Below are 21,307 nucleotides of genomic sequence, written 5' to 3'. Positions count from 1 at the left end.
TGTACATGCAATAGCACAATTTTTATCCGTTTGTTTTAATCTAACCGTTTTCGAGAACGTCGTAGATTTTAGAAAGCCAATATCGTTTATTTGAATGTGACGATGAGGAAGGCTCGTCAAGTGAGGAATAATTTAAGCGGATAAACTCTGCAAAAGCCAAGATGCAGTGATTACGAGGCAGTGGTATTCGACTCTCCAACTAAATTTATTCAGAAAGGGACTATTAATTTATAACGTTCGCCATAATAGTGTATTCTATCGAATAGACTAACTATTCTTCTATAGCATAATATAGCCTATAGTGGTAGAAACGATCAAACTCGGATGCTTATTCCTAGTCGTCTATAGTTAATAGCCTAAAAGCAGCTAGGAGGTGTATGTCTGTAAGGTTCAAATTTGAAACATATCATTCAATATTTTGTGATAATATATCATTAATTAGAAAGATTAAGATACCCCGGTTTTGGTATACGGGTACGGGTAGGCTTAATTTTTTCATTGGAATTCGTTTTTTTACACGTTCCATGATACAAGTTATGCTTGCCTCAAGAGTTTAAAGTCTATTGGAAAAGAGTTGTCAATTTAATATTTGAAAATATTGAGAAACACTGATGATACAATTTTTTGTACAAAATTTTAGGCTATTTTTACATTTCAAAACTTTAATTTCCTTTTTTCATTTTCAAACTTTTATTTCACATCAGTTTACAATTTCGATTTTAATGAGTGCGGTGACAAGTACGGAAATGCCTTAATTGCTTCCTGTAGTCTGGAAAAATGGCCAACGCGTGGCCTAGTATACCTAGTGTTATTTCTGACGAGATTGAAAATGATAACAACCTGACTATTAGAGAACATTTACGGTATCATAATGCAGGAAGGTATAAATTGTTAAATGCCATAAATTAAATTTCCAGTAACGAAAAAAAAATCCAATAAATTGAATCTAACAAGAGCAGGCACTATATCTTTCACATATCCAGCTTTTACAGTTCATACCTACCTGCATGAATTATGATAATTCACATGCATTATTCCGTAATTATGATAAATGTAGTCTAATTATCATTGTTGTGATTAAGAGCAGGGCCACGAGTTGGCAATTTTTCAAGACCACTTGGAGGATATCAAATATTTTACGTACTTGTCACCGCACTCATTAAAATCGAAAATGCAAAAGTGTAAATAAGAGTTTGAAAATGAAAAAAAGGAAATTAAAACTTTGAAATGTAAAAATGTGAAATGAAAGATCGAAATTGCAAAAACGTAACAATCTAAAATCGTTGGGCTTCCGTACTTAGCCAAGCCTTTGAATTATATTAAATATTAATACTCAAGCCTCATCTATAAAAGACCTTGTTTCTGAGGACCTTGCAACTTCGATATGGATCCCTCGGAAACCATTGCGGACGTTAAATAGTTCAAAGTAGTCGATTTCTTTATATGTAAACGGCGGTTTCGATGAAGTCATCGGGTTTTCGAAAATATATAGATGTGGCCAGACGTTTCAATCGCGCAATTTATTTTCAATGAAAAGAAATAGTCCGGTTGTAAGTTTTTCTTTCTGTTTTATCTTCTTGTATTGAAATCATACAATGTTGACGGCACACAAATAGAAGTATTGTATCACATAAACCATTTTTACATGTTCATGACAATTACGACTAAATGGAAACCAGGCAAAGAATAGTTCTTACGGTACGTCTCTCCTATCTTTGCTGTACCAGTGAGAAAACGTTCTTCAGGCCTGACAGCTGGTGGTTGAGGTTCACCATAAGAATAAAAGTTTAGCTATTTTACTTATGCTGAACCAAATACAATTCTTTTAGGTTCAACTCCAAGACAAATTTCTTTAACGCAGGTATGAATATTCTGTCTACGTATGCAGTATAGCTTTATTATCTACTATTTCTAATGTATATTATGAAAACTTTATTTACGTGGCAGAATTTTTTAAATCTTTGGCAAAAGTATGGGGAATCTTGGAAATCCTGCATGGGCAAAGTTGTATCGAATTTTACCAAACTTTGGGCACTTTTTTGCTAAAATTGCTTAAATTTTAAATTGAATCTCGAATTTTGTATTCGTAACTTGCAGGTTTCATCCCCTTGCCCTCCAAAACTTTCGTCCCTATCTTATAATAAGCTCATATTTCATTTTATTTTCATTTAGAAAAGAGACCAAGCAATTCATTATGGATGAACCTGGCCCAAGTCATGCAGGTTATAGCAATGGTATGAAATTATGTTGTAGTGCTATCAGAATTTACAAACGTAGCAGGAAGAGGTACAGTTGCGAAAAGCGGCAACAATTGAAAGTTTGCGAAATCACGACAGCAAGCTTTTTATGTCACGCAAAATTCGAAATCAAGAAGGCGTCGCTAGATGAACTTAAATTCGCGTTTTGGGTTTTCTTGAGGCTCCTTTGCTGCATTTTCAACGTAATCTGAAGCAATTTTTCAACAAATTGCAGTGCAGCCCTATACAAATTAGAAAAGCATCTTCACCCCACTTCCAGTTGCCTCTGCTGTACATGTAGTCAACGCAGCTTTCTCCCCATTTCCGGGGTCTGTGGATATTTGCATGCTCCGCGCTTTTGAGGAACCCTCTGTATATCATTATTTGTGAAGCACTTGTTGTTATTCTCATTAAATGTTATGTTCAATCATTCAGACTCCGTCCACACGATGCCGGAAAAATTTGAAAACGCAAGAATATTCTTACGCGTATCGTCCACACGTATCCGGCGTTTTCGCCCATTGAAAACGAAAGAATCTGAAAACGCTCTCCAGAGTGGAAGAATTTCAAAACGACGGCTAAGCGGATACGTGTGGACGGCTTTGCCGGATAAATTTGAAAACGATGACGTCACGTATCAAGTCGTTTTCATATTAATTTATAATGAGGTTTGTTTCAAGTCTGGTGGCTTATGCTCAACTTTATATTACTGTATTAGTCTCAAATAAGCCTTATTTAGGTTATTTTCATGGTGATAAAATCTTCGGCAATTCTTGTAGCATTTGCGGAAGTGTTTTACCACAGAAAATGTCCAAAATGCCGGAGTATGGTTCAGTGGCGTAACTAGAACGATAATTGGGTGGGTGAATATTCATATATCCAGTTCTGCCCTACGGATTTCTTTTGTAATTGCAATAGCTTACAATAGAAATCTGTCGGGCAGGACTAAATATATGAATATTCACCCCCCCCCATTATCGTTCTAGTTACGCCCCTGGTATGGTTATACACAATTTCTTATACACGACATGCATTTAATAGATACTCAACAACAATATTTATGAGTTTGGGCTTGTCGTCTGCCCAAAAAAGGTCCTCATTCTTGTTTTTTACTTTGGATTTGGTAGATTTTTGCTTTGAATTCGACATCAAACCTGTGACACGCGGGTGGAAAACATGAAGGTGTATTGCGGGATCAAACAACTTTAGCGTTTTCGGGTCGTTTTTGTGTTTATATACGTGTGGACGAGGAAAAATATTTTATCGGATAAATATTTTTGCGTTTCCAAATTCTTCCGGCATCGTGTATAGACAGGGCCTCATTCATGGCCAGGGACGTAGCCGGGGGAAGAGTTGTGGTAGCGTCGTAGTAGCTACTCTCCCCCCCAAACTGAAAAATTTATTGTTATTATAAACTTACTTTGAAATGAAATAATTTAAATTAGGAAGATTTATTTCTACTTTGAGTACTTTGAGTATGGTAGTTTTATTCATTCCGGGCTGAAACTCCGTGTTGACTGATGTTGTCATGCAAAACAAGCTGAAATTCTAGCCTCACGGCTACCGCCACCTCTTCCCCTCTTTAAGGTCTGGCTACATCCCTGTTCATGGCTACCATTAACTTAAAATACAGAAACTGAATGAGAGATCCTGTAAATTTGGCAACTGGATGTTATAGTGTAGGATGTCAATTGGGACCATGGTTCTGTATCCTTCATCTGCCATTTTTTATATTTCATTGGCGAATTTATTAAATTCAAATTCAAATTCAAATAAAGGCACATCAAGAGTCGATCCTGCGAAAATTTGATTATTGTGTGTATCTATAATTTATAGGTTTAGCAGGATTGCTGCAAATGAGATATGGAGATAAATATTTCTTACACTCCACTACAGAAGGTAAATCATTAATAATTAAACCATTGCTTTCATAAAATAATTTACAATCGCAAAAGGGTTTAAACAACTGATTATATTAAACTTAATAGGCTTTCATCATATGCTTGATACACTGAAAAATCAAGGAAAAAGAAAGATCATATTCCAGAGGTACCGAAATATTAATGGCTTTTTACAACAAGGACTGCGTTGCTTTTTCTATAATTAAATTAATACTTTTTCGCATAAGGCGTAACATCAGATAGCTATTGTGTATTTTACGGCATTAATCGTCATTAACAAGTCTGTATAATTATGGATTTTTATCATCGGTAGGCGGTGGGGTTAAAAAAGGAGGTTTCATCAGTTTTATAGCAGAAACAAGCGTTGGAAGCTAAAAAGCTTCTAATGAAAAAAAAGGAAAATTCGAGTAATAAAGGGCGTTTTCAGAGATAACTGGCTAGAAGCCATCCCCGGCCACACCCCCAAATTCAGAGGGGACACCCCCAAATTCAGATGTTGTAACAACGCAGTTATAACTAGGGCATCATAAGTATATAATTGCAAATTAAGATATAATGAGATTAATAACTCGTGCATTTGATTGGTGGAAACTTCCATCATAACATTTCAACAAATTATAAAGTTATCCATATCAAATGGCGTCAATCGAGCGTTAATTGAACAGGACAATATATTCATATATTCTGCTATCCCTGGATAATTTTTTTTGAAAACAATTTCATTTTCAATGGAAATCAGCCTGGCACAACAGAATAATTATATGAATATGGCCCCCTCAATTAACGTTCAATTGACGCCCATGTCCTTATATGTTCTTCGCTAATTAGGTGATACTATTTGAAAGTTCTTATTGGCAGTGCCGGCTTTGTGAAAAGACTGAGGTTCGATATGTAATGTTTATTCACTGCGTTTTCCTACGTATCTAATTGCTTTCTTAGTATGCTTCAGTTAATTTTTTGAAAATATTTTCCTCATTACACTTATAATTTAGCCTATAGCTATTAAAGTAATAAAGTAATCCTTAAAATTTTTTATACAAAAAAATAGCTAACATCTAAAAAATATACATCCTTAGTAATGGAACTATGTGCACAGGAGCTAGCTATGATGTAATAACTGTGACCCACCGAACACTCGTCTGATATACTTGTATGTTCCCTTCATCGTAAGGTTTATTTTCCAGTTTAGTTCTAAGCAGCTCTTGGAGATATCAAAACGAGCATTGAAGAACGGAGAGATAAATATTGCAGAACAATATGCTGGAAGAGCAATACGAAAAGAGAAATATGAAGATGCATCAAAAGAGAGAAACCCAGAACCTTATTATCATTTAGCTGAAGTCCTTCGAGAGAAAGCATCAGACGAAACCGTGGAGTTACTTCAAAGACAAAAATTCTTACTGCAGGCTGCATCGCTTTACAACTTCGTAAGAAATTGTTTTAATAAAAGTACTGTCGAAAGTGAATTTGCGACGACTCATGAGAGTGTTTTACCAGGAAAAATCTCAAATATTCAAGAACGTCTAATCACAGCGACTGAAGGAAACAACCAACGCTGTAGATTCAATAATGAAACTAAGAAAGCCGCCTTAAAACAGTTACGAGAGGAGTCTAGGAGAGAACTTGGAGTTATAAATGTCAAATACGATGCTGAAACTGGCAATGAGGAAGAACATCGAAAAATATTTATCAAGCAAGCCGCGGAGGTAAGAGATCTATACAAAAAGATTGCATCAAAAATGAAACAGTTCTTTGCAGAAATCATTCAAGAGTGTTTAGAAGTTCTGGGTGAACCGCCATGCGAATACGAAGTAATTCTACTTGGATCATTAGCGAGAGATGAGATGACGCCATATTCTGATCTGGAGTGGGCTATACTAACCAGCTCTGATGACAAACAAGCTAAGCCATTCTTTCGTCATTTGACAATCTTGTTCATTTACAGGTAAAATATCAGATTCCGACGCTAATGGTCATGAACATGCAGAATTGAATGAGAGAGAAAATTAATTATTGTCGCTTGCTGTACTATTTTATCCCTACTTAGGGCCGATTACGTGGACCGGGCTAGCGCCCGCATAAACGGGCTAGCCCAACATATCGTTGTTGTGTTTCTAGTACAGCATAAGAATAAAATACAATAAGGTTAAAACTCAGGTATTGAAATCACTAGGCTTAAAGACATCCCTACAGTTAAAAGTTTCCCGCCAAACGCCATTTGCGCAAAAGTATCGAACTCATGTAATCGTTTGCTAAATTTCAGCCCGGCAAACCGAGCTAGCCCGGACAATTTAATCGGCCCCTTAATATACAATCGTGTTTTTTTCGCAAAAACCCATGAAAATTGTGGTTTATTCAAAAATGACAGCCTGCAGCGAAGCTTAGAACTTCAATGCAGCAATCAATGAACTCAGATTGCAAATAATTTTTTCAGAGCTACCCAGATCTAAGTAAATATTATGAAATTACTCAAATAAGTCGAAAGCTACACCCTTAAGAACTCTTTTTGAAGTTAAAGTGATATTTCATATGGGGTTATGTCTTTGCAAGTCGACATGCCAAGCTCAAAGTTATGCAAAGAGAATGCAATTCTTACAGCAAAATAATACGGAACAATCAGAATTTCTCCCATTATATAGAAGTATCACGCAAATTTGAGTTGCCTATGATCAAAATTGACACCAACCACTTCAAAGATTATAAGCTACGAGTTATTTCTCTTTTGCTGCTGTAACTGTGTTCATCTGATAATCTTGTCCCAGTGTTTATACACTCTTATTTAATTCCACATTTTATTTGGATTGAAAAGTTTACAAAATTTTTTGAAGAATAGTGTGTTTCCTGTGTTTCATAGAAAGGCACTTGTGGGAGTTTGGAAGACTCGGAATAACGAGAAAAAACTCGCCCTAAGGGCTCGTTCTCCTAAATTCCCAAGCCTGTTTCTGTAACTGTATAGAAAGACGGAAAATGTTCTGTATTTCTTAATCATAAAAGCCATGAGGTCAACAGTTTTTCTTTGATCTTCAATCATTTGCAGATTATCAACCTTGGAGAAACCATCCTACCTTGCATGGATATTAAAGTTTTAAAAGGAGAATTCGAATGGTTTTATGATGATGTAACTCCAAAAGGAATTTCCTTCGATGGCCTTCTTGATCAGGCAAGCAAGACTCCTTTGGGCAACACAAAAGATTTTGAGCTCATTCACAGCCCCACTGAAATGGCAAACTTTCAGAGCAACGTTTGGTACAATAAGGATCCTCGTCTCGGTAGGGTTCATTTCATTCATTGCCGTAAAAAGCAACTTAATCCCCGAGCCGGTGCGGAGCACCGTGCGAGGGTACTAATTCCGCTCGGATATTTACACCCACGATGTGCAAATGCGAAATCAAAGTCGTCCGCCATTATGCAATGGACCTCACGCCATGGACGGTCTTCTACGTTATGCGCATGCGCCAGTGTGAACTACTAAGCTCTTGATTGGGCGAGACAAAAATTTGTATTTTTAAACGTCAGTGATTAATTGTCATTTTGCAAAATTTTGATGAAATTTTTAAATTTATGTTTTCATATATATGGAATATATGTATTTTTATTCAAATTAGGGGAAAACTCGAATGTGGTCAGGACTTTTCACGTTTTAACAAATAACAAGACCAAATTTTCGAGTTTCAACCGAATTCACCGTGTATAATGAAGTCGGAAGATTTTAGTTTTTTACACTTGATAATATTTCATCCGGCACAGCTTTAAAAAGTAATTCTCTTGTGGTAAACACAACTTTAATATTCTCAAATGTATTTCACTATAAATCTGAATGTGTTATGTGATAAACGACATTATAAATTCATTTATAAACTCCGTTTTCATAATGACAAAAACCGGTCGAAGCGTAACATAAAACTTCGGAAGTTGTATGAGACGTCTGATGTTATATTTCATGGTAATTAATAATTAAAACAATTTACCATAACACTGACTATAGATGAGTGATTTAACTTCCAGAAAAAGGTAGAAATCTTGTCGTATTTTGCCATTTTTTCACAAAAATATGAGGGTATTAAAACGTAAACTTGGATTCTTTAAAAATATACGGCCGTTGCGAGTTGCTATGACTACAGTGTTCCACGTACAGAAAAATATTTCCATACTTTTCTCAATTTCTTTTTCTCTCTATACCATGTACTCTCCAAAACCCCCAACCCACATAAATTTTCTAACAATCATGTTACCATCCCTCTGCTTAACTGATTTCGTTCAACCGAGGCGAGGGGTTGCTGCATGCATGTATTTCTAGTAACTGCAATATGTTATAATGAACGCCGCCACCGTATAAACCCAGACTTCTTGCTTCTGCCGTTGTGAACAGTACAAAATAGAGATTTAATTTTATAAACTTTATATTTTATGTTATTATATCATTATTAGGTGAAATCCTTTTGAATGTTGCGCCACTCGAAGAAAACAGACATGCTTTACTCGATGAATACAACATGGGACTTGAAAAGATCTTGCGTGAACCATGTGACTTGAATGGCTGTGCTCACGATAGCTTAAATACCAAACCGACAAGAGGAACTTGCCGAGGACTGCGCACGCTCCGAGAGGACATAACCAGATATGAACCACGTCTATTGGGCCTAACTTTAGAATACGAGGGGTATGTAAGTTCTTGAACCTGAGGCCTTGGTAATGTTGTCAGTTTACGATGGGAAATTGTTTGATGTAAAGAAAGAAATATATCGTTTAACTGATCGCGTGGTTGTAGCTCTATTGAATGTCTTTGGAATCGAGGGTAAAGGATCTTTCGAAGCTCTGGACAAGTTGTGTGAGAGAAATGTGATCAGTGCAAGTGCCAGAGATAACGTAGCTAGTGCTGTAGCAATTGCCCTGAAAATGAGGTTGAGTACTTATCTTTCTGCTGGGAAACAAGAAGAGGCAATAAAAGGAAAAGCAGAGAACGCTACATCTGCTTACCATATTCCAGGAGAAAAAGAGTTGTTTCATTTTTTCTATGTGTCCACTCCACTGTTTGAATCATTGCATGGGTTGTGTAATGACGCTAAGAACTCCCCAGACGATTTAGCACAAAGAATGTTCTTCAGTTTCTCTGATGCCATGAAAGGCCACATTTATTGTCGTCTCCTAAATTACAACGCCGCGTCAAAATGCTACAAGCGTGCACTTCAAGATGACCCGGGAAATATTAGCATACAGATGCGACTGCAGGAAATTGAAACCATGCTCAGTCCGACCAAAGAAGATTATAATGAATGGGATGACTTCACGAAGTATATTATACATGGCACAGGGCGCTCTTTCAAATATAAAGATTATAACAATTTAGTTAAAGAAGGAACTGAAATGAAAGAAATTTTTCTCCGCAATAAAGCACATGGGAATAAGTGTCCAAACGATTATTATTTTAAACTGTCTTTCCGATTTACTCATTCTCCTCATGAAAAAAGGCGAGGCATACAAATGTCTGCAACGCGCTTTTACAATGGGGCAAACCATTTTTGGTAATAATCCCAACTTACATTACGCCATAACATCGATGTTGCTTGGAAATTTGTGTATTGATTTAGGTAAGCTGGAGGAGAGCATCTTCTATCTTGAAAGATCGATTAAACTCCTTCCTTTTTCCGAAGCAAACGAAAATTTCACGCTGGGGAGAAGTGGAATCTACCGGAGATTGGCAATGTCCTATGCCGCCAGGGGGGATTACGAAAAGGCGATATCGTATGCCATGGAAGATTTCTTTTTGGATAAAGGTTCAGGCGTGAGATCTGAACCAAGAGAAAATTGTGCTTCTTTATGCCAAATAGCATTAATTTGGTCATGGGCGGGAGAAAATGAAATGGCAATGGAATGTTTAAGAAACGCGAACGAAATTCTAAAAAATGCTGAAGGAGTGGAACCGAGCAAACTAGCAATGACATCTTACGTTGCATACACGTACAGTCGGTCGGGTAAAATTCACGAGGCGAAACTATTACTTTATCGAGGACTCGAAGAAACTCAAAACGAATTCAAAATCTATTATCTGGAATTGCTCGGAAAGTTATGTTGGGATCATGACTTCACAATAGAGGCAGAACAGCATTTTAAGGAAATCATAAAAATTCAGAGAGAAAGTCACCCTGAATTCGCCATCGTATCAACACTGTTAATTCTCTCCAAGATTGTGATTAAGAACAACAAGTCTTCTGAAGCCGTCAGCTATCTGGAAGAGGCTGCAAAATATCTTTCCGATCAGAACGACAACGATGGAAAATTTGATTTCCTAAACGAAATCGCAGAGAGGTGGGAAAGTCTTGAAGACTACAACCGAGCCGAGATGTACCTGACGAAAGCCCTCGAATTGTGCGAAAAATCTGCGTTAAACTCGGAAATGGAGTTACGACGTGAAATTGATCTACACGTTAAACTGGGGGATCTCCTTGAAAAAGTCAACTCGTTGAAAGGGGCTGAGGAGAGTTCAATAACAAAGGAAAAAGTGAAAAATGACCAACGAAAGCATTATGATCAAGCCTATGATTTGTTGCAACAATATTTAGTGACAGCCAGGTTTAGCCGCAGTGTCGGTGATCTGGTTATTCATCTGGTAAAGAAGTTTATGCCTTTCGACGTGTTAAAAAGTGGGGAGCTCTTGGCGCTATTAATGAACATGACGGAGTTAAACGAAGAAACTTTGCAAGTTTTGGAAAACCTCAACGAGCAATTATCGGATTTGCTTTTCACTGAAGGTGTGATCAAACTTGAAGAAGATCATTACGACGAAGCCCTGGAATTCTTTCGCCGCTCACTTAAAATAGAGCTTAAAATACATGTTTCAGATCCATTTCACTCGCATATTGGAAGAATTTTTCGCACGCGTGACCTTTTGCTTGCAACTATAGACGACGCGTGCAGGGGTGAGCTGGAAACCATCAAACAGGATGTTCTCGAAATCTGGGAACAACATGAGCAGAAGAGAGAAGAGCCAACTACGAGTGTGGATAAAGCCAACTGCTTTGTACGCATGGCATATTTATGTGTCTATTTACACGATTACGAAAAAGCCGAAGAATTGAATCACATTGCCTTTGACATTTTTGCGAATGCCAAAGAAAGCAAGGATCGCCAAATTGGAGACTCTGGTGTAAAATGGTGCAATTTGACAAATCTGACTTTGGAATTCGTGAAGCAAAGGAAAATACAAAACAAGGCTGTTACGACAGAGAAATTGATATATTTCGGCAAAAAAATGCTTCCATTTATTCGTGATGGCGCGAAAATAAGTGTCAAGGAAATAGTTTTCAACTGTTGCAACGCTTTTGATGATTCAGAATTTGAAAACAAGAACTGTAGGTTTTTGTCAGAAGAAACGAAGAAACAAATTTCTCAATGCTCAAGACTCTTACGCGATGAGCAAGGGGGGAACCAGGACACAGAATACTGTACAAACGCGCAGAATAAAAGAATAAAATATCCCCTTAAAGCAGAATACCATAAGGCCTGCTTGTTGGCAAGATCTATTCTGCGTAACAGTAATCAGAGTTACTCTGGAACAAAGGAGAACACTTTTATTTCTTTGATAGAATCGTTGTCAGGAACGCGCTCCTGCGTCAATTTCTTTATTAAAGAAGCAGAAAACGCTAGAAATAAGAAGGACATACACAAGATGATTGTTTTTTGGAACTAGCTTCCAGCCAGGCTTTGGTTCCCGAATGTGAGGCAAAAATTTCCAAATTGGTTGGAGATTGTCTACTGCACTTGCAAAGTTACAGAATGGCAGCGATCAACTTCAAAAAAGCAGCAGATTTTTATCGATCAGTACATTCATCTAAACTCAACCATAAAGTCGTTTACATGGAGAGTTTAATTGGTCTAGCCAAAAGTCGAGTGCTTTGTAATGATTTGGAAAATGCATTACGCGCATGCGAGGAAGGTTTGGGGATTGAACCTGAACAGACGACATCTGCATTGTCAGAAGAAAACCTTGAATTGCTTTATTTAACTATGAAATGTGCGTTTCTGCTAATCACGCGTTCGTCTTTACCCGATGAACGCGTTCATCTCAAACATTGCTATGAGAGGTTCTATACTATATTAGGCGAGGTCGACTATTTCAGACCTAAGGCTGATACTGGGATGGAAGATGATGAATTTTTTGCCATTCTGAAACAATGTAAATTTTGTTTCGTAATTTCGGTTATAAGAGAATGTATTTCCTTCCACCTTGCAAAATCAGAAGAAGAACGAATGAACGCACGACAGAGAGCAAAAAGTCTTGAAAACTCATTTAACGTGAACATATTTAATACAAACACCAGAGAATGTAGGAAATCAGATGTTGAAGAGATCCAGCGCGTCCGTCGTCATTGCCGTTCCTGGATAGGTCAGCTTTTAGTGATCATTGGTGAAACTGAGAATGCAGTGATTCATTTAAAAAAATCTTTGGCTGGCTTTTTCGTTCCAGATTTTACCGGTTCCATTATACCGTTGGACGAGATCATCCCATTGTTGGATGCAATTACGGCAACCAATGCAGCCTCGTCATCCGCACAAGAATCACAGAGCCTGTTCCAGCAGACCCTGGAGTTATGTAGGGATGAATACCTAAAGGTAAACGACAATCCATTTCCACTGTTGAATTTTTTCCGAAATCTGGGTAATCACTTTGTTGACGGAGGACGGACTTGGGAAGCCACTCATGCTTATAATGCTGGATTAGAGGTCGTCCAAAACCTGATCTCAGACGCTACAGATCAAGTGAACGCTCGGAATGAAATGATGCTGCACCTTGCCAATGTCCACAGACTTCAAGCTTTAGAAAACACAGGAAAAGGCGAAGTGGAAGAAAGTCGCTTGGCAGAAAAATACTACAAGTTTGAAAATGGCAATGGAACAGAAAAGAGTAGTATTCATAAAAATATCATGTATGCCAACTTTTTGTGTGACAAAGGGCGCTTTGAAGAAGCCATTGTCGTGGTGAATAAAGCAATTGAAGCAGACGACAAGCTGTGGTCAACAACCGTCATTTGTTCATTTTCAGAACGAGTTCTTTATGGATCAGATGTTAAAAACTACATTGAATCTGACGGTGAACTTCTTACAAAGATGGGAAACTTGGCGTATACAACACTAGTTTGCGCGTATGTACAACTTGGAAATGGAAGAGAAGCATGCAAAGCGCTAGACACACTGTTAAAGAATGGCGAAGATTTGCCTCCCAGTGCAATCTACACAACATCCTGTCTTTCACATCTTATTGGCTTCTGCCAGAAATATTTACTGTCGCTTGTTAAAGATCGCATGAAGTTATCATTTCCCGATTCAGAATTTACACTGTCACCTGAAAATTTGGCAAAATTGTACTACGAGTTGGATCCAACTAGGAAGCTTTCGAGTTTGCGTTTTATAGCAGATGCATTGGTTATGATGGGGAGAGGTGATGAATCTATTTCTTATTACCGTGAGTTTCTTCTGTTGATGGATAGGTGTGAAGGGGTTCTTGATAAATCATTTGATGAACAACATGCTATTATTTCTCACCTCTCATTTCCGGAATCAAGATACGTTTACCTGGCACTGGGGTCGGTGATGCTGGAACACCAAGATAAGATTGATGATGCAATAGCCTGCTACCAGCATTGTCTAGTCTTGGCCATGGGTCTTAGTGACGACACCTACCAAGACTCTGTGGCAATTCTGACGGCTCTTTATCAAACAAAAGCTTTGACAAATGGTAAGGAAGATCAGACGATCTACCAGAAGTGGATGGACAAAGCTCAAGAGTGTTTCCAGAACCTGGTCAGTAAAAACGTAAAAATGACGTCATTCGTTCAGACCACCTTTGCCTCATTTCTTCTCCGAACTGAACAATTTGCCGAAGCCATTTCCCACTTCGAGCAGTTGCTTGACATTGAAACAAACTCTTCCATAGCTTACTGCCAAGTCGGCATACCTTTGTTTGGCGTTCACATGGCGAGAGAAATTAAAGCAAGAGGGAAAGTTTGTGTGCAACTGAAGGTCCACATTTACTATCTTATTGCGCTGGCGTATTTTCAATGTGGTAAGATTGAGAAAGCTCAAGAATCTGCGCTGCAAATGGAGGAATATGTCGAGAATATATCGTCTACACCATATTACCTTATTAGTCGTTCCTTACTTGCGTATGCGTACAAAGAGACTGGAAACGAAAGAAAGGCAATGGAAATATTAAAGACGGTACTGGAGAGTGAACCAGATAACGTGGCTGTGAAACTGGCGTTAGAGGAATGTGCAGCTATTGAAGAAGCAACATCAAGTTGCAATCAAATTTAGCGGATGTAATACTTATGATTAAGGTAACAATGTAGATAATTCACCCTTTATATAGACGAACTTTTGATTTTGACTACAATACAGGATTTCCGAAAAGGCACACAGGACGATGAACTGACTTTAACCAGGGCGCTATACAACAATTCTTTACTGAAATTATTTTGTGCCACAACAGATTGAATTGTTTAACTCTAACAGCCACAAGGGCATGATGAAAGAACTTATATTTAAGGTTTTAGTTTTTAGAAAAAATCCATTTTGCAATAAACTTGCATTTTGTGGGTTAGACTCAGCAAGCAAGTCTTCACCCCTGTTGGGGATTCGCCTGCCGTTTTGATCTTCACAACGATATGACGAGAAATCTTGTAAAGAAGGGCAACCCCAGTGAAATCAATTTCTTTATACAGAGTAACTAAACATACAGATACAGACCTGGAACTAGTGTACCTACTTTTCTAGTTTACGTATTAAATTTAATAAACAATCCTGCAATTTATCTTAAGTGCCCGTGTAAGCCTCAATGGACAACTTGCATTTTAGACTAACTTTTTATCGAAGTAATAAGAAGAAAATAAATCACCACAGCTAGAAGAACGTACTTAAATTAGTGCAAATGCAAAGTTTGGCTGTGAAAATTTGTAAAATGCGGAAAATATAGCCACGCGAAGTTGGCATATTTTGTATACTGTATTACGCACGGATTGTGTAACGCCCCTGTCACTAATTCTTCCGGCCGTAATACAAAAATATGCCAAATTCGACAACTTCGCATGGCTATATTTTTCGAGCACTTTCCGAGCATGCACAGTGGGTCACTTTTAGCTCACGCGCACTAAAAAACGCGGTTACAAAAAATGCCATATTTACGTCATCTAGTTCCAGCCCTGTATCTATTGTTTTCTATGTGATTTGTTTATTCCAACGATAACTGCCAACACGTCAGGTCATATTTGGATGACGCCAGACCACGTCGGGCGTGCGCAGTTCAATGGCCGTGCGTCAGTTTATTCTTAAATAATTATTGTATTATTATTATTATTTTTTACCAGACCCATCAATGGCCACAGACTTCAAGCTTTAGAAAACACAGGAAAAGGCGAAGTGGAAGAAAGTCGCTTGGCAGAAAAATACTACAAGTTTGAAAATGGCAATGGAACAGAAAAGAGTAGTATTCATAAAAATATCATGTATGCCAACTTTTTGTGTGACAAAGGGCGCTTTGAAGAAGCCATTGTCGTGATGAATAAAGCAATTGAAGCAGGCGACAAGCTGTGGTCAACAACCGGACAAATGCTGGAAGATTGTGCATATTACAGCGCTATATCCTTTTCGGCTGATAATTTCAGCAAATATATAGAATGAAAGTTAATCCGAATAATAAATGCATATTAAAATGCACCAAAATATTAATAGACCTTTCTCCCACAGCTTTCAAGCGCGCAATGCGTGACGGTAGTTGATTATGAGTCGCGATTCCTCTCTGTTTATAGAAGCAATTTTTTTCTAAGAAAACTTTGCTGATTCTTTTTGGTTCTTTGTTAAACTAAATCGCTTCTCAACATGGCGAAATCACAACTCAAATTGACCTTGATAATCAACTACCGTCGCGCATTGCGCGCTTGAAAGCTAAAAGGGGAAAGGTCTATCGAAACTGTGTATTTCAAATAAATTCTGATTCATCTTCATGAAGATGTTAACGATGCATGTATTGTTCTACAAGAATATGTATGGTTCTACAAGAATAAACAATATGAATAAACAATAAGGATAAGCAATATGGATAAACAAAAAGGATAAACAATATGGATAAACAATAAGGATAAACAATATGGATAAACAATAAGGATAAACAATATGGATAAACAATAAATCCTGTTTAGTATTGAGCAAACTGAAAAATTCAAAAGGCAACGAATTTCACCTGTTCACATGAAACTGTTCAAACTCGGACTCCTTATATCCATGCACCGTTTAAGCTAAAAGGCTTTCGAACAACCGACCCCTGGTACTCATCATCTCCTGTGCTGAGGAAGGTTTAATGTTTCAGAGATATAATAAAGACTACTTCAATTATTCAATTAACTGTATTTGGGTAAAAATCAACTCGCCTGGTTTCAGCTCTGTCTTTGTATTTCCCAGCATTGTTTGAGGCAATCTCAGAGTTTACTTCGATCGTGTTCGCTATTCTACAAAAACGCGACACGTACGTATTCCAGAGTTTATAGACTTAGGGCTGCTTTCCAGCTACACGTTCTTTATACGCAGGTATACACGCACGAAAAATTATAAATGCCTCTAAATGTTTATTATTTAACATCTAGGTCTACAAGTGCATACTAAAACATGCGGAAAACTAAGTTCTTTCGATTTATTTACTTAGTCCTTTCAAAGATAACATATATAAGGATTTAGACTTTTACGTGCGTGTACGTGCGTATGAAAAACGCGTAACTAGAAAGCAGTCTTTATAAATGATAGTACAAAAATCATTCAAATTTTTCTTGTGTTTGGGCTATTTTCCTGTTCTGCTCGCGAAATATCAAAAAAAACAAGGCAATTTTGTATGAAACGAAGAGAAAGCTGTCGTTTCCTCACCTCAAGCATGTATCTTTCTTTAATCTCTTTAACTCTTTCTTTCTCAAAGCCTCTGATTTTCCATCACTTCTTGAGCTCACAACGCGCGTAATCTGAACTGCACAAAAGTAATAAATACAGCACACTGAAAAAAACTGTTTATTGCAATTTCTTTCCACTCTTAATTCCTATCCGACCAACAATACGGTATACATGCAGGGTAGGCAAGCCTTGCTGTGTAGATCACTACACCGTAGGTTGAACAATGCAAACATAAGTCTTTGTGATCCTGAATACCAATTAGAAAAGACATGTGATTGGCTAAATCATTTAGGTCACACTCACACGGTGCACGTGATTGGACATTATCGACAGCCCTAAAATCCTGGGAGCAAGTACCAACACCGCGGAAAAATGTCTGCGCACGCGCTGAAATATCAAAATATGATGGTAAATCTAAATATCAACTTTTGGAACAAAACATGCCCATTATTTGATAAAATATAAGTTAAGAAAAGGCAAAAATATACAAGACGGCCAGACAGAACATAAATTAAAAGCCTTCTAGCATGTAGAGTATCGAACGAACTGGAATTCACGGTAAATTTTCCTTTTTTTACGGGGTGGCTTTAGAATATTTTTCGAAAACAAAAGTTTAAACCTAAAAGTTAAGAAAACCCGTGGAAAGTTAAGCATTCTAATCTATTTAAATTGTAAAATACATCTTAATTTTCAATCATTGAGAACACGCAAACGTCTCGTATCTGGCGACATATTTTTTTTAATAAAATGTGTCTCAATTAATAGTTCGGAAACTGTCGTTGCTTATTTGATAAACAAAATGTTTGAGACGAAAAATTTGTTAACAGTCACCTTTTACAGGTGTTTTTGTAGGACGCCACTTCTAGGACTCTCTGGACGTTTTTTCTCTTAGTTTCTGTAATGCAGTGTTTATTTATGCCCTGGAAATATGGATTTGAAGACACGAATGAAATCACTCCTTTTTGCCGCCATTTTTAGCCTTCGGAAACGTTCGGAACCGCTTTTTTTATTTTTAATCTCACTTACAGGCAGAGTTGACGCGTGCGCAGACATTTTTCCGCGGTGTTGCAAGTACCCAGCATATACGAGTCTTTATGCAAAAAATAGACTCCCTGGTTTTAAATTAATGCTGCTGAACATTTTTAAGGCCATGTTTAAAGCTATATATGTGCAACCGAGCGTTTTCCAAATCGTTTTTGTCTATTTTTTGTTTAGACGCCCTGTCCACACGATCCAATTAGCTTCAACTTCTATTGTAAATTGACAGTGTTTGAAATCGTTTTCGCGTGAAACGAATGTGAAAACGCTCGAAAACGTTACCGTTCCACATAGCCTAAATCATTTAAACACAATTCCTTTTCAAGGAAAATATGTGATGCATCCCAATTATATTTGTGAGATATACATCCCTATATATATATTTACAGTTCTCACCTTCGTCTTCAGACTCTTTTGCCTTCAACTGTGCTTGTACTTGGCCTGGTTCACATTCGTCACATGTTAATCTACCAGGATGAATATGTAATAAAAATGTTGTTGAACCAATCTTTAACTGCTCTCCATGACTTAATTTATGTCCTTCACTTTCTTGTTTACTCTAAACATACAAGAAGTACGGATTACAGTCAAAAATTCAAACAAAACGTTTTTGAACATATACCTTATTTTAAAAAAAGGGTCTTTTGCTGTCACGTATTTTAACTCGGCTGTCAATAGTGGTGATATGGTGACGATTTGTGACGAGAATTTAATAAAAGTTTGTTTCTTTTTTCATTATGAAGTTTATATATATTATTAAAAAAATCATACCATTTGCCCTCGTCATATCTTCATCATCTCTTATACAAACCGAGCTCATTGTATATTTGTTAAATGTGCAATAAATATACAGGGCGGGTAATAAAAACAATGGTCGTTGAACAAGGGGATATTTTGTTTTAGACCTCTCAGCATATTACTCGTTTACATTTTCACTAAGCCAATCAGAATGCATAAATCTTGACTACTTACTTCCGGTATGAAATATTTAGGATTCTGATTGGCTCTGCCTGAAAAAAATGAACAAACATGCAGATTTGTTCAAAACGAAATTCCTCCTTGTTTGGCGTTGTAACATATAATAAAGAACATAAGTACCATGCATATTTCACTAATTCTGGTTCCATTAATAAATGTTCCACTTTGACTTCCAAGATCTTTAACAAAATACTCATCGCTTTCTTTATCAAAATAAACTTTAGCATATTCCTATTAGTAAATAAAAACTATTCTTCCTGAAATACAAAAAAATTTTTAATTTATCATAGATAAATTGATATATATTGATATTGATATCATAGATAGATTGTTATCAGGATAAGATAGACACAGCATTTCCTGTTTTCGTAAGTTTATTCAGTCCAATACGGACACTTGAGAGTCACTCGCTGTTTCAAATTTTCATCTTCACTCCTCGCATAACGATATTGATGTGCTAAATAACAACTCAGCAACGATATGTCTTTGCTATTTTATACATTGTTCATATTCTGTGGTATGTCGCTATTGGTGTTTGAAGGTAAAATATTTTACTATCTCGTTGAAAATCCTGTAAAATGCATCTACTTTTGTTGAAGCGGCTTAATTCAAGGCAGATTTCCACGAGGCAAATTTTTCGCTTTTCAATTTTTATCTCATGGCCAGAAATTGCGGACATCGAATATGCAGATTGCCGTAGCAAATTTGCATATCTGTTCAAATATTATTCGTTTGCAGAACTATAAATTATATTGCGCATTCTTAAATTTCGCAAAATTTAAGAAAATCATTGCATCTTTGCAATTTGCCCTGGTTGTTTCTTGTAATTCGTGTCATATTAAAGATCCTGAGGTAATATTTTGCTGGTAAAGGTTTATGTTGGCTCTGCATTTTTATTTTATTTCTACGCTATTACGGTTTTTGTTTTATATGGTATTCAACGTGATAAATAATCAAACTTTTTTTTGAAAATGCAGGACGAATACTGATAAAATATTTTGAAATACTATATAAAAATATTAAGATTAACTTGCTCTGCAACGAGTAATTAAGGCAAATTATAATTGACCTACCTAAAGGTGTATTTTTAGCGTTTAGTACTGTGCACATTACAGTTTACTATAAACTCACGAAGCTTTATTTTGACACCATATGCAAATTTAGGCGGAAGTAGAATGTTAATTATGTCCGAATTTTCTGGCCATGTTTATATGGATTCGCCTCAGAGACTTCCCACATGCAATGCAAACAAATTAAGCGAAAAATTTCATTAGATTGATAAAATTCCACCCCGGCCAACTTTCGTTTCATCAAGGAAGTTAAATTCAAACTGTTAGTTATACAACTATTAAACTTATAGCCAAGGTTGATAATATCAGTGATACCTCGCTTCTATTCGAGTTCAATGAGGGAAAATTACAAAATCGTAATGTATTGTAGCGACCATATCTAGTGGTTTTCCAATCATGATATTTAAACTTTTCGTTCCAAGAAATTTTGCAGTTTTGTTAACGTAAACAATCTTGCTCTGCACTCATCATGCAGGCCCGAGTTTTACAACCCCCCCCCAAAAAAACTAAGTGTTAATTACACGCTTAGCAGTTAGTCTAGATTGCTCAACGTCTCAACTAAGGTAACAGATCTTTTAAAGCCGTTTTACGCGCAAGGGCCGTGCAGCGATCATGGCAAACAGATATATCTGAGAATTCACGCGGTTTCGATTTTCACTGACGGATAACCTAAATTTTATTCTTCTCCAAATATCAAAAACTGGTCATAACATTTGAGTTATTTTCAGTTGTATGGCAAATTCGCCTTAAGAGAAAAGCAAGGCAACATGCTTATTTACCTACAATCCTTTGCGTGCATCTTACATAGATGCATGAAAAGAAGTGCAAAAAACACATGAACGTTTTCGACAGGAGTTCGTAATCCCTCGGATTTCGTTCGAACTAAATAGCAACCATTTGTTTCAACTCCTGACAGCAACAGAAAGTATGACGCGACAGCAAGTGTCAAAACGCGGTAGAACAATTGTGCCGAAAGCAACGAATATGTCATTATCATGCATGACATACTAATATCATCATTCTAGAATAGTTAAAATTGGCAATAAAATATTAATTATGAAGTCGTTTTGGGCACGAGTGGCCGACATCCAGGGCATATTTTTCAATTGCATTTGCTTCCCAATTGTCTTGATCAACTGATGGTGATAAAGTAATG

At 36.9% G+C, this 21,307-nt stretch overlaps 1 protein-coding gene and 1 long non-coding RNA gene across 2 annotated transcripts; both read left to right on the top strand.

Moving 5' to 3' along the window:
- Positions 1–1,420: 1,420 nt before the first annotated feature.
- LOC114540380 lies at positions 1,421–4,137 on the top strand. Its single transcript, XR_003689042.1, has 4 exons — positions 1,421–1,550; positions 1,830–1,861; positions 2,173–2,234; positions 4,074–4,137. It is a non-coding gene; the product is annotated as an uncharacterized LOC114540380 (long non-coding RNA).
- A 7,705-nt stretch (positions 4,138–11,842) lies between these two features.
- Positions 11,843–16,249, top strand: LOC114540377. Its single transcript, XM_028560572.1, has 2 exons — positions 11,843–14,472; positions 15,499–16,249. The coding sequence occupies exon 1, from the start codon at positions 11,912–11,914 to the stop codon at positions 14,447–14,449; it is 2,538 nt and encodes an 845-aa protein (XP_028416373.1). The 5' UTR covers positions 11,843–11,911; the 3' UTR covers positions 14,450–14,472; positions 15,499–16,249.
- The last annotated feature ends 5,058 nt before the right edge of the window (positions 16,250–21,307 follow it).

This window comes from Dendronephthya gigantea, unplaced genomic scaffold (assembly GCF_004324835.1).
Source record: "Dendronephthya gigantea isolate DGI-Jeju-01 unplaced genomic scaffold, DenGig_1.0 000232F, whole genome shotgun sequence".
Lineage (NCBI taxonomy): Eukaryota > Metazoa > Cnidaria > Anthozoa > Malacalcyonacea > Nephtheidae > Dendronephthya > Dendronephthya gigantea.
Note: the sequence above shows the minus strand (reverse complement) of the source record. Positions and strands in the feature narration are given on the sequence as shown.